The 15,200-nt window shown below is 38.4% G+C and overlaps 1 protein-coding gene across 1 annotated transcript in view; it reads right to left on the bottom strand.

Moving 5' to 3' along the window:
- Positions 1–1,202: 1,202 nt before the first annotated feature.
- By (focal adhesion protein tensin) overlaps positions 1,203–15,200 on the bottom strand; it is an 80,137-nt gene continuing 66,139 nt past the window's right edge. Inside the window, exons 2-3 of the mRNA XM_077415698.1 lie at positions 1,871–1,979; positions 1,203–1,326 (exon numbers count right to left, since the gene is read on the bottom strand). Of these exons, the coding sequence (XP_077271824.1) occupies positions 1,253–1,326; positions 1,871–1,979 (183 nt within the window). The 3' untranslated portion in view covers positions 1,203–1,252. The remainder of the gene's footprint in view (positions 1,327–1,870; positions 1,980–15,200) is intronic.

Raw genomic sequence — 15,200 nt, 5'->3', positions numbered from 1 at the left:
GCTTAATCCGGCGGCGGCGGTCCTAAGGTAACGACAGGATTAATCCCTTTCCGGCGAAGAGTGTGCCGCATCAAAGCGGAACGACCGCATCCGCCGGTTTTACCGGAGGAAGTCGTGCTCTTCTGCCTGCACTCTCGGCATGCATCTAGCTCTCGTGTCTGACGCACGTTCCTCTCCATGTCCGGCAACGTTCATCCTCCCGTCGACACTCACGAGCGTCAGATACGATACAAGCGCGTGCTGGAGACGCGCGTATAGGTATACGTTCGGCTCCTCTCCTCGTGCGCGAGCGTGACATATAGGAGTACTTGGAGATACGAGAAAGGCAAGGTAAGGTAAGTAAGGCTCGTGCCCTGCCCGCGCGGTGACTGAACCCACACAGCATTTCACGTAAGAAGCGCACATGCACACGCGCCAATACATACGCATCGCATGGAACCGGCGTGCACACACGCCCGCCCGGTCGCATCGAGACATCAGAGCGAAGAACCGTTCGGAGAACCGAGAATCTCTCATCAGTTAAGATATCGGCGTGCGTTTTGGATTAAAGCGCGCGGCGGAGATTTAACGTGCGCCATGGGTGGAGAACGGTGGAAGCCACTCATTAATCCGCGTTATTTTGTTATCGCGCCATCGACCCCTAGGCCGTGAGAAGGGTGATTATTACTGCGAGAAAAGTAAGGTAATAACGACCGCGAAATTATGCGACATTAACAGAGATATAAAATCTCTCGATGCTTGTTATAGCCTACTTATTATCTTACATTTTTTTGCAGATATATTTAAATAAATATAAATAAAATTACGTAGTTACATCATCTTTTTGTGAGTCGCTATATAACGCCGAAGTGAAAAAAATTATATATGCAAATTTTTGTAAACTAAAATCAACATTCCTACAAATGTTTTTCTTGTTCACGCGTGACAGAAATTGAAAACAGATGCACGTAATCGCTATCAAGTTAAACCTCGGCTCAGCGCATCTCCCGAAGGGTTTGTTTAAGTACCAAGAAGTACGCGGAAGAGCGCGGCTGAGTGGAAGAGGGGGGGATCTTCGTGTACGTGGAAGTGTGTGCTCTTTGCTCCAGTCTGTCATAAACCTTCCAAGAAGGAGCGTCTTGATTACGAATGTCGCGCTTAGGAGAAGTGACATATTCACGACAGACTAATCGCCGCGTTTGCGTTTGCGGAACGCTCGCGCGTATTTGTCATACACCGGGAGAAGCCCCGAACACAAACGGACAAGAATACCCTATTGAAAAGAATACCCATAAATAAAATCACGTACCTTGTCCTCGCATGACTTGTGGCAGATGTACTTGCACACTGAAATAAAACAAAATTCAAATAGGTACAACATGATGATTATGGATTTATATAAATAAACTTTAATTAGACGGTAAGTAATTTTGAACAAAGTTTCGTTTGCTCATTAGCACACGTTGCAAGTTATTAAAATCATCATTATTCTAATAAAGCATTATAATCGCTTCTTCGATCCACGCGGCACGTTAACTTACAATCACGCTAATTGCTCACTAATATAGATACGAATGCCCATGATCAGTCCGACCCAGCTTTCACGCGCATACGCAAACGAGAGTGCACGATCGAGGGTGCATCTCTGCATTAATCGTAATAATCATCTCATGTAATCTATAGATTCAGGGCAATGAAACGTAATACCAGTAATAACGCTAATAATAATAATAAAAAGAAAAATGTCGAGTTTCATCCCCGCAGCGGGCTTGCTTTAAAACCGGCACTCTTCGGAGCTTCCGTATCAACGATTGATTCGAAAGTACTACCGACGAGAGAGCCAGCTGTTACCCATTTCATTGCCCCGAAGGGAATGATGTTATCGACTTACCTCTGCAGCAGGAAGCTTGCTTGATCACCGCCTGGTGGCATAAATGACATGGTCGAGGTTTGCGCAATTGCTTGGTGCGGAACACGTGACACTGGGGTTCGAAGTCGCTCTGAAACAACACGGCAAGAGGAGGCTCCAATTATTGCGATGATCGTTTCGGGTGATCAAGAAAGGAAGCATCATCGACTTCGACGCCATTTCGTGCTTTTTGCGACCGACTTTTTCCTCGGCACCGATTAATTAGTCGCGAGAACCTTCTGAGCGATTAACCTCGTTAAAACAGCATTATAAATGAGGAGTCTGTTCAAAGTAATCGAGGAAGAAACGCCTCGTGCTTAAAATGAGGTCGCAGACTTCAAATCTTTACTCAAGTCCTGATGGACATATCGTGATGAACCGTTAAATATGAATTTATCTATATAACGTAGCTTTTATAATATTCAAATATTTATAATATTTTAATATATCAAATTAAATATTTATTGAAAATAAATAATTTTATTAGCCAGTTGTTATTTAATATCCTATTTTATATATGAAAAAAAATTTATAATATCAATTCTGGATTAACATCAGTGTCACACTTGACACAAGAAAACAGATAAAAAGGTCTTTAACATCAAAAGGATCTAAATGAATCAGAATTTGTGGAACAATAACAATATATCTGACATAACGAACTTTTCGTAGAATAAAACGTCAGCGCGCGTTTGCAATACTACCGCCTCGCAACAAGCTCGTATACGATTAATCACATAACAAATCAAGGATCAGCTCCACTTAATCACTGCTCCGAGAATCTCTCGACCGTGCGCGCTTCGCGGCAATTATAATCATTCTCATGTGTGGCTTTTCTGCGGCCGCAGATGGGAGTAAGGCTCTCGAGCGGACGGCCGGTGCATAAATTGAGAAAACAGAACAGCCATTCATTAGGATCGCGTTTATCCCCGGATACGCTGCCGCGCGGGAACGCTCGCCTCTATGACTCCGGTACGACAGTCAACCTGTTAACAGTACTTATGCCGGTGCGCAGCACTCTATCAGGGGAGACTTAGTTCGCGAAGTTATGCGCAAATAAGCGCTTGGAGGCGCACCGGCATCTTCCGCGAAGAAGCGCGGCCGCCGATTACGGACACGCGATGCACGTGGTCTTCCCTTCCTCGAGAAATACCTCGTCTTTTCACCCACGTTCGAGCGAATCCCCGCGGAGAAAAAAGCGAATTTGAATACCGAGTTACCGGTATGCTGGCGAGTCGCGCTCCGTGAAGCACGGATGAACAATTGCGTACATGCAGATAGTTCGGAAATCTACGTAGAAATAGATTCTCTTAAAGTAAAGGCATTCTACTGTATAGATACGGATTTAAAATACATAATGCTTTAAGGAAGGCTCCATAATGGATTCGCAATTATTCTTTAGAAGAATTCATATTTCACAAAAAAAAGTGAAAGAGAAGATATTTCAAACTATATATAGGACAGAATACATCGCAATGTACGAGCGCAGCTTCGTTATGGTCCGCGAAAGACTCGCGAATGCGTGCACTTACCTACGCACACGCGCGTTTTCTCTCACGCGGATATTCAGCGAGTTTAATCATCGCACTTGCAACGCAGTATAATAAAACGTTTTTTAACGAGTCACGTAATTGAGACGCGAGCAAAACGCGTTGCTCGAAACAGATCCTTGAATGAAATTCGTATCACTTCCCGTTGCTGTGTTAATTTTATTGCATACAACGAATTTTTTATCAACTTTGAGAGAGAGGAGAGAGATCGGTAACGGATATGTATCGACATGAATTACGAAGCACTGAGCTATTACCGAGAGAGATGCAATATTTCGTAACCATCACATTATTAGCATCGTGAAAAGAAACACACACGCTATGAATTATTATAATATCATATGGACCTCACGCGCGGTCTCGGAAGAAGGATCTTTTTACTGGACATTATACGCGACACGTCGCGATACTTTCTTCACTCATTGTCATCGTAAATAACATCACGTGCTTATTCTTTTTATCAATAAAAACGTGCGCTTCTCCTTTGTATCATTATTCGCCGAAGTGACAGTAAACTTTCATCTAAAGTGTTTATGAATTTACTCTCTAGCTAATTTATTCTCTATATAATGATAAATTGTGATATTGCATGCACGTATACTTTTCGGCATAAAAGTGATTTGTACAATGTGAATAAATGTTACGTACACTTCGGAATAAATTCTTTGGAAATCGTATATACATCTGTTTCAAACATAAATTTATTAATACATAATATTTTTATTTGCGACTCATATTATTTTCTATTATATTTAATTTAACATATTTATTATAATATTTATTATATTAGTATATTTAAAAAACACAAGTAAAAATATAAAATAATCTATAATTATTGCTCGTAAGAATTTGTCAAAGACTCGAGAAGATCTATAACATTATTTTTAAATGTAAATTTTATAATTTTGCAAATAGTTCCCACGTCACCTTTCTCTCATCGGTTTCAACGAATTCAATTTCATCAGTTCTCGAAAGTCAAACGCATTATTCGGCGAGTACGTATTAGAAAAGCAATAATCATGGTTGTATTAATTATCAATTGTTTGTGACTATTGCGCAGAAAACATTCCGCAATCCGATCGAAGTGTGCGAGTCGAGATAAAACGGCTATTTAAAACCCAATGATCGATCTCCCGGCAGGCATCGATCAACAGCAGCAGTCTTCCAATAGTAATTTAATTAACTTCCTTAATAATAACACATCTAATTCGTTAATTAATTACAGGATATACGGTGCTTTCCGGCAATATCATACAAAAATATAAAAAAAAGTAATGACGTAGAGTAGATGTAATAATATGCACTGCTGTTAAATTTAGTAATGATTATGAAAAGATCTTGCTAACTAATTGCCAGATTCATTAATATCCCAGGACCTCTGACTTCATTAAAATGAAGCACCGTCATTGCTCAAACAGAATCTAATTGATCTTTAATCTTTGCAAATTGAAAGAAATTGATGGGATCTTATAAACATCATGACTTTGCCCGTCTTCTAAAACTCTACGACTTCTACAGCTTTTAAAATCCCTTAAAGAAAATTTCATCTTCCATCGAGTGTCCTTTTTTCCTTTTTCCCTTCATCATTGTCTTATCCTTAAAAAACTTTATTAACTTAAATATAACTTTATTTATTTCTTAAATATAATTAAAAATTACATTTTTAATATTTATTTTTCTATGTTATATATTAATTTATTAAATTTATAGCTAATTTACCTTACACTTTTATGGTAAAATTTAAATAAAACAAAAGCTTATAAAGTTGACTGACATTTCTATAACAACTAAAGTTTTATAATCAGTTTAGTCAGATATTTGCTTTTCCTGGATTATTTTGTTCGTGATTTAATTAAGCAAGTAGCTTTACTTTGTTTAATGAAACTCGTATGTCTAAACGAATTATCCATGCAACTTAAATTCGCACGTGCATTTTTCATTCTATAATGATTAAGACAAGTTTGCTTGTGCGATACACATACGAATGAAATGTACGTAGATGAAACAGTAGGGCAAGATTTTGTTTAACGAGCGAGCTGATTTAAGATCACATCACGAATGCACTTTGCCGCGAGTAGATTGTGGATAACTATACATTTCATAATAGATTCAATGGATCGTGCGATATATCATGTAACGTGTAATTTCAGCATTGCGCATGTTCAATGGGCGTAATATCTATATAACATTGTGCGGTCTAGTGCAATTCGTGATAAATGCATACGACGGGGCCAGTCCGTTTTAATGAGCTCGAAACGAGCCAAATAGTTCTGCGGTACTATAAGCACCTGTTATTTCAATAAATTCAGAGACCTATTACAATCTAAATAAATTGTAGTCAACAGTGCCATTTCCATACGTAATAGCGTAATACGATCAAATGGATAACATTTCTCGTATTACTTAATTGAATTATTATAAGTATATAGAAAATTTTATAGATTTATTCTATAGTATTTTTTCGCAATAATATATGATAAATGATGAAATTAACTAGTTAGAAAATAAATCAAAAAGTAGAAATGTCAGTAAGATAGAAAATAGGAAAAATAGTCAAATAAATTCAAAACATGTAATTGATGTAATGTTATATTTAAAAAGTAATATTAAATACGAGATTAAATTATAACGACAAATTCTAAAAGCAATAATTTGCTGAAAAAGCAATAATTTCTTGCAACAATCAACTGCGTGCACTGCGGTAAATACGTTGATTTATTAAGTCAACACTCTCAAAGATATAATCTTTTGATAAATTCATTATATATTAATTAATATGTATAACTTGTTTCATATAAAAAAAGGCATAAATAAAATTCTAAATATATATTTATTTTAATTAATTCGCTTCTTATTATAACGATCATTTGTTCTCTTACAACTCGCGGTTCTCTGTGTAAAAAGTTCGAGATCAAAGTTCCGCAGTTTTTTATTTTTTTTAGTTCAGTGAAACCAGAACCTCAATCTAGAATCTATTTACAGATTTTGCGTCTCTGATCTTACGGAGCTTATGCGGAAAGTCGGCTGCTCACGTAGAGCACGGGTTCAAAGCTCGGGCAAGCGATTCAAGTGGCGTCAAGTGCGCTTTCTCTGTCGCGATATCGCGCATAGGCCTCGAGCAACGCGAGAGTTCATTCGAAAGAAAACGAAGAGGAAGAAACGACGAGAGGCGAACGAGAGCTCGAACAGAGCCCGGCTTTGTCGGGTCGTGTTCGCGCTCGCGACTCGGAATACTTCGACTTGCATTAACCGCGAAGAAAAGACGAGAACTCGCGGCGTCCTTCCCCTCGATCTCTCCCTACCCCGTTCAGAGATTCAGAGCCTTCTACTTCCCCGATGATTTTATCCTCATGTCGAATGGTCTGATGGTGGGTGGGCGATATGCACGAGATATACTGACGCGGACTATTATTAGAGCGGCGGATAACCCTAGACATTCTCCAACTTTTCTCTCACTGAAATATATATAACTATAACTTTATCTCTTTTATGAGGTTTGTTTTACGTTGAAGGTAAACATATTTCTACCGGAAAGTAATACATGCATTGATACTAAAACGTGGCGAAAGGAATCTCTTCATTTTAAGTTGCAATGAGAAGGCAGAATAATACACGCGCTACACGCAGAACAAGCACCAGGCACGCGCTATTAATCAACCACGACGACAATTCGCATTGGTCTAAGCGATCGCCATCTGATCATACTTGTTCGGCCGTCGCGGCGCGACTGATCGCGCTGACAAACGGTTCGCCGAGGTGGCCGACTCTCGTGTCGGCGAGGAAGCGGCAGCTAGAAAAAAAAATGAACAAGCGATCGGGACTCATGAAACGAGGCTAACGCTTGCAACGACAAGATCTCCGCTCGCATGGCGGCTCGTGCACAGCAAACGCCTTGTATCGCCATTGGCACGTAATCGCGCGACCGTGTCTTCGTTGGAGCTTAGCTCCTTGAATAACGCATCTCCGCGATCGCGTTACTACGGAAGCGGCGCGTGTAATGGATAACGACGGCATATGAGGATGAAGAAGAAGTTGGGGAATGAGGCGGATCTGCCAGAGCGAGCAAAACGCTCTGCTTCAATCTTAAACTTGCTATAGGGGATACCATCTAAACTGTTCCTATACATTTTCGTTTTTCGTTATGCGATGCCTTATACACATATTTATAGATTATATATCTTTACTTAATATATATATTCCTTACATATATCTACAAATAAAATACGTACTAATATTTCATATTATAATACAATTTCAAATTAAAGTCGTTAATTATATCAAGAACAGAATTAATCCCAGATTGCGAGAAAATGAAGATTGCCATCTGAAATTATATAAAATGATACTTCTTGTAATCGCCGCGGACGAAGGAAATAACTTTCAAGGTGAGCGCGACGACTGTATCGCGAGCATTCACGGCTTAACAAATTGCGGGAGCGTGCGGCGAGATGGGCAGAAAAGAATCCGGGATCCGTGCTCGCGGAGCGTGGCGATTTTATATCTGATGGCGCGCTCGTGTCCTGTGAAGCTTCACGAGGTGTGGCGCCGCGCGCTCTGCAGTGGCGCGTGATGATGGGCAGTCGATCGTTGGGACAATAAGAGGAAACTCGCGGATATATCATGCACGCGCTTGTAATTCTCACCCAACCCTCGGTAATTAATTAATTAATTAATATATTTTACATTTTATATTCCCGTTTATTAGACAAGATATCAATTCCGTGGTCTCTCTACTTAATTAACCATCGATTTTGATTTTTTGATATTCCACAGTTGGAAACTTGTTAAACATAACTTATGCATGCTTCAGATTAAAACCGTTAGTTGAAACTGGTATTCCTAGGTCCTAGAATATTATAATTTGTCGATTTGTATGGTCACGGCGCGCGGCGGCGCGTCATCTTTTTGTTTTTACATCATTTTTGTAGCGCGTGTCGTTCAATGCCGATAACACATTCCCGATCGTAACTCTGCCTTTGAGCGGAACGATAACTCACAAAGTCGCTGTACGACCATTGGCATTCCGGACGCGATGTTGCTCGCGTAATAAAAAAAAGAACAATGGAAGAAAAGAAGAGGAAAGAATCGAGAATAAAGATTCGGACGGCATAACAATGGGAGTAGAGAAGCGGAGATGTAACGAAAGGATAAATAAATCTCTAGATATCCAAGAGATAAAGAAAGAGATAATATGATCCATATCTCTCGTACCAGTCATCGCACCTTGCTACGATAATTTCCAATAAGGATTAAAATATGCAGAACTTGAGAAAAAATTAATATCTTTTGAATGAGTTGAATGTCTACTTTCTAATTCTACTATTTTTTTAATGGTTCGAAATGTTTAATTCATCTTGACATTTAATTTTCTAAAATCGTAAGAATATTCAATTGTATAGCGTTTTGCTAATGCCTATAATAAGGTTCTTGCACAAAGTCACATTTCTTTTAATATATGCTATAGTTACGCCACTGGTCGATAAGTTTGCCACCTCAATAGCTTCGAACTGCCATCGCAATTTCACCGTGGCCGAATCCTCGATGACATCGAAACCGCGGCGGGCGAAGGACCGAGGGGACGAGAACGAAGGTCGTGGAACGAAGATTAAGAAAGGAGTGGGCACGGCCGCGTGATTGGTAATCCCTTCGGCCGGTAAATCCGGCATGGAAATGGAACAGAACGCGCATTCGAAAAACGATATTCGTTATTCATCGGACGCCCGAGAGCGTGCGTGAGTTCACGCGGGACGATGTGCGTTAGACCCGCGCGATCACGCGCCAATAAATTTCCCATTTAGGGCCTCACGTTGTTCAACATTTTAAGTCCGGGTATTGAGTTTCAAGGCGAATTTCGCGTTACGAGTTTCGGTCACCCGACAGAAGGTTTGTCGGACGTTGACGAGGGTGATGGCTGTTAAAGTCAGCACAAAGGAATTCTGCTCTGTGGGTGATATTCCTCAGATACGATTAATTTGCTTTACCATAATTCATCTTCTACGTTGACTTCGCGTACGATTTTGAAATGTTAATCCTTTATTCATTACACGCGGTATTGCACGATCAAGCAATAGTCAGTTTAATGAAACTTTATTATTTAATTTTTAAGAGTGACTTGAAAAAACCAAAGCAAAAGGACATTAGTTCTCAGCTCACCTTTTTAGAAACTTAAGAAAAGTTAATGTTAAACCGGAAAAATTAAATTAAAATGAATTTCTTGAAGTTTCTCTTGCGAGAATAAACTATATGAATTTCATTTCATCTCACTACGATTATACCCATTTATTTAATGGGATGCGAAATAGAAGTTTGCGCGCAACGAAACGTAGTACTTTATTGTTACAATGCATTTCAGCTCGGTCCCTCGAGGATCACGATTTTCGAGATGCAATCCGCGCGTCACGCGCAGCGGCCGCGCCGGGCTATTGACAATGAACTTGGAGATACCGCTTGGGATAGACGAGAAGTATTTTCGCGATGCATCCAGATTGCGTGGCTGATAATGCGGCCTTGCTGTACTTGGCACACCGCACGGCGAGAGATTATATTGCACGTGCGCCGGACATATAGTGGCGATTCAGCCGGCGCGGCGCGGCGCGGTAAAATGCGGCATGACGAACAGCCGCGACTCTATCTCTCGCGGCGTGCCAACCGGTTTCTTTGCGCAGAAAATTTCGCACAGGATCGCCCAAGATGTCCGTGAATTGAGGTACACGTGCGCCGATGATCGCGCTCGAGCTACCGCGAAGCTCGGCTGAAAACGCTGCGGGAGGATAGATTACATTACATCTCCTCGTACAAGAACGTTCTTCCGGGTTTTTAGCAAAAGCCCGAGCATTTCCTCACACGCGATGCTCAGCGAGATAATCGTAACTTTCTCGTATGCGGAATCCCTACCACTTATCTATATATTAGAAATAATGTATGTGCAATGTATAAGAGATTTTTAGATAAAAATATAATCTATCAAATATAATAAAATTTAGTATCAGAAATTTCAGTTATTTCAACGGTTTATTCTTATATAAAAGATATTTTGTATAGTTCGAATTAAACTTAATAAAGATAGACACTCGTTTCTAGACCGAGAAATTAATTATTTCCGTTACAAGATATATTAATATATTCAAGGTGAATGAAATGCAAAGCAAGTTACTATTAAATGTGATAAATGGTATGATAACATAATAACGCATCATGTTATCGCTTAACCGTAAAGTTCTAATAAATTCATATTCTTCATATCTTTAATAATTTCTTATAAAAAATCATATTGAATTAGCAAAGATAATTAATTTACAAACCCTTTTATTATCAATTTACGCAAATCAACCATTCAGTGTCACTCAAATGCGAGATAAACTTTTAACTCTCTTATTTCTATTATCTCAGCTAATACTTTTCTCTCATACGAGAGAAAACAAATCCGATATATACGCGTGTGTTTGCCATTTGTCAGGCACGGTCGTGCGCGGTTTTTGCAGCCCTATACGACTGAATGAGATATGGGCCACTCGAGGAATCTCGCCGTTCTTTTGTGAGGCTTCGGCACATGTCCTTTTCTCAGAACATATGGTAATTTCAGTCCGTTCTTTGTTTGGTGTACGTGTGGCCGAAAATCATAGCCTTAATAAAGAATTTACAAATTCCGATAGTTTTTCGAATATATATATCAAAAGATAAAGTAAAGTGTTTGAAACAAACAGATTTAAATTAAAATAATAAAAAAAAAAATTCTTAGAATTATTTTAAAAATTTCATATTTAATTTGTCAAACTTATATGCTTATATTCAAGAATGTGACATTTTATTTTAAATGCAGCATAATTCTTCGTGTGCTATAAGTAGTAGAGAGAGAAAAAGAGAGATATAGTAGGTACTTTATATATCCTGCAGACACATATATAAATCTTATTATACATATGACAACCACGTGTAAAGTGCTAGGGAAAGCAATATCTGACTTCGGTTTAAAATGGCTTGTATGATCTGCATCGAAGCGGAAGGATATTTTTCAAGAACCATCTTATTGGACCATAAATTCCGGACGGGGGGATAATAATAAGACGGTTCAATCCGGCGAAGGAAATCAGAGTATCGCTGGTAATCCATACGCCGTTTATCATCCTTTAGATAATCCGCAACGATTTCCGCAGCAACGGCGACGAGTCGCGCTATGCGCCAGTCGTATTGTTAGAATTTGTTTTCGTGACTCGGAGACTAAATATAGAATACGTTATTATGCAAATATATAGCGCCGCGATAAAAATGGGTCAGCAAAGTCGCTCTCGGAATGGATCAGCGGGAATATGTCACGGAATGAATTTAACGCGTTTGTCGTGATACCATTGCGGAATACAATGTTACATACGTTGGTAAAATATTGTCGAAATTTTATTCGGGCGCACAGTGGACACACATGCGTACGTCCCCGTATGCGTCAGCATCGCCTTTGATTGCCACACGGTCGAAAACGCCATAAAAGCGAAAGAACGCCGACCGCTGGTCGAAGACACACGTGTCGACCGTACGGGGCGTGTTATTACTCGGAAACATCATAATCCTATATTTTCAACGCAGATGGACACGCGCACACATGGGTGGAAGAAAGAACGAAGTATAAATCTTTCTCTGTGGTTCCTTCATTACTATATGACGCTCCCAATGTGCTTGTGGAATTTATTCATAGAATCGGCGGGCCTACGTGGACTTAAACTATTAACAAACATACATAGAGTGGTGTTTTCTTTTATTGTATTTTACGATTATTTTACGAGCCATCAAAATATGTATAATTACTATATTTTAATTTCGTCCTTCTTTCAAACCTTATAGCTTTATAGTTAAATATTGTATGTCATTTATACTTATATTATATCACTAGCTGATTATCCGGGCTTCGCCCGGGAGTCGTTTTCCTTCAAACTACTTCATTTTCAACATATATTATATGTTGTCTAATTTACGCTAATTTTAATATATTCGGCCTTTTTTTATTGTTTCTCGTTGGAGAAGGAAAATGCCTAATGCATACCCTAGGCCCTAATGCATACCCCTAGGAATTCTACCCCTGTTTTATACACAATTCTTTAAGATTCGGTAAATTATTTCCCGAAAAATTAGAAAAATTTTGGATACCGCGGTTCCCAAAAAGATCGGTAACGAAAAACTATACAGTTTATAGCACTCCCCGGGAAATTCTACCCCTGTTTTATATACAATTCTTTAAAATTCGGTAAATTATTTCCCGAAAAATTGGAAAAATTTCAGATACCGGTTCCCAAAAAGATTGGTAACAAAAAACTATACACTCTATAACACTCCCCGGAAAATGCTACCCCTATTTTATATATTTTTAGTAAAAATTCGGTCGAATAGTTTAAGAGTGTATAAAGAACAGACATACAGACATTCTATTTTATTTATATAGATTTATGCGACACAAATACCTTTTTTTAGGAAATAAGTATTTCCTTTTTGTGTGCTTTTATACACTTTTGTTATTATACACTTTGACAAATAAGAAAAAATACAATTATTTCAGCTTTAAATTTATAATCCCTTTACAATACAAAAAATTTACAATAAAAATTCGATAACATATTTGCAAGCGCATTGAATAATCCAACTTTCTGTTTTGTACACACAATCCCGTCGTATCTATTTTTATATCAATAATATGGTGGAAAATGATGGAAATCTGTTCTTTGCCCCTAGTTAAAGGGTATCGAAGCTTTTACGACAAAGTACTGCTTGAAGCAGTACTTTTCGCTGTTATAATAAAGAGAAAAAAAACGCTTATTACGATTCCACTCTTGTCGCTGATCCCATCTACTAAAAAAGCGATAAGCGCTGCACTCTGTTCCGGTTTTGACATAAAATGTTCAGCAAGTTCCTAACAAATCGCTCGACCGACCAGAAAACAGCTGTTACCGACTAAAAATTTTCGGAAGATCAAAGAAGAAATCGTATCGCTCGTTATCTTCCGTTTGTGCATGCTTTATCTTTATGGTCAACTATAGACGCGTGGATGTTTCGTAATGTACATTTGTCGTAGACTCGACTGCAGCTAGATTATCAAAAATATTGCAGAAACAAAGCTTAGTAATTTGACAATACTGCAAATAAATTTAAAAAATTTTCAAATTTTTAGTCAGTTGAAACAGTAATTTTTGTTTAAAATGTAATTTTCGATTTTTTATCTATTTCAATATTATACTACGTACGTTGTGTATTTAATATTAGCATCAGTATAATTATTATTTGGTATTCAATTCTTATTCCTGATTCAATTTTCATGTTTAGAATATAATTAATTTGTTGCAAAGACGATGTATCTCATGCGCAACAACTTGTAATCTCGACACGCACCTGGCGGATTTAGGGTCAATGATAAAATACCTTTCAAGTCATTCATGCCAGAAGCCTTCATACCTCGTTGGCATTCCAAAGAGGCATAAGGGCAGATGTCTACCAGATAATTTACGTAATCCTCCAATCAAGCGTTTCATTGTTCTCAGTAGCTATATACGCGGTACATATAGAATTAAACACGTACATTTCAAGCTTGCTCTTTTGAATGACGAGAGAGATCGACAATGTCGACAAACATACTAAAGATTAAACAATTTTAAATTATAGTGCAATTTTCCTATTTTAATAAAATTTTAGGGAATAAATTTTCATTATGAATATATTTACATATAGCTTTAATTTTTGTTCATTAAAAACAGAACGGTGGAAAGCAGCAGGCAAAGTTTTGTCTATACAGAACTGAAGTAGTGCGAAAAACATATATCATATAAAGCGTACATCGCTCATGTGTGCGGACATGAATCCCCGCTTCGCGATCTTTTGCCGTTATGCATACGCGACGGGTTTTGAACTTGGACGAACTTAATTACCGCTGATCACCGAGCGGCGCGATAATTGGAACGCACCCGAGGTTAATTATAGATAATGCACGGGCAAACGAATGCCGGATGGTTTATAATCCTGACTATATATCTGTTTCTCGGATGGACACACACGCGCGTGCGATGCGTCACGCAACTCACAAACACGCGATATTCGTTTAATTCTTCGACCGACATGTTTTCATCGCGCTAATTCCGGTATAATTATGTCATGAATACAATCGTGGCGCCGCGATATGTAAGAACCGCTCTTATCTTCTGGTTATCCAGTTTATGACTATCGTCGAGTTCCAGCGCCGACAGTGAATGATGGGTTATCGCGGGTTACTTTGCGTCGTCGCTTTTTAACTCTGTTTGTATAGTGCGTTCAGTTTCAATGGAAACCTTATTTAACAAAAGATCGGAAATATTTTTAAACTTTGTCTTATAACTCTTTAGCTAATTTTAACTTTTTAACTAATTGTATCAATTATTAATTTACTTTAGTATAGTTCTCTGAACTTCCTTATTCGTGCGCTTAATTATTATATGTAATTGTTTGTAAGTAAAAGATAAATAATGGACAGAGATTTTGTCAATTTTGTTACGAAACACCAATATACTATATATAGGAAGCATCGCCAATCTATCTCGTATGATATTTTAGTACATATTTTAGTTCTGATTTGCCGCAAGACATTGCTTCGTAGAATTTGAAGCCATTCATTATTAGAGTGACTTTTGCAGAACTAATCCAACCGGTTAACGGAAGAATTATTAACGTCGGCTCTGCAAAAAGCTCCCTTATATCTACGCAAACTCTTTCCTCTTGCCTACTTTCTCCGTTGTTTATCTTGGCAGAATAGAGCG

The sequence above is a fragment of the Temnothorax americanus genome, unplaced genomic scaffold (genome assembly GCF_048541705.1).
Source record: "Temnothorax americanus isolate GAGA-0224 unplaced genomic scaffold, ASM4854170v1 Scaffold4, whole genome shotgun sequence".
In the NCBI taxonomy this organism is placed as follows: domain Eukaryota; kingdom Metazoa; phylum Arthropoda; class Insecta; order Hymenoptera; family Formicidae; genus Temnothorax; species Temnothorax americanus.
This window is presented reverse-complemented; position numbering and strand designations above follow the sequence as displayed.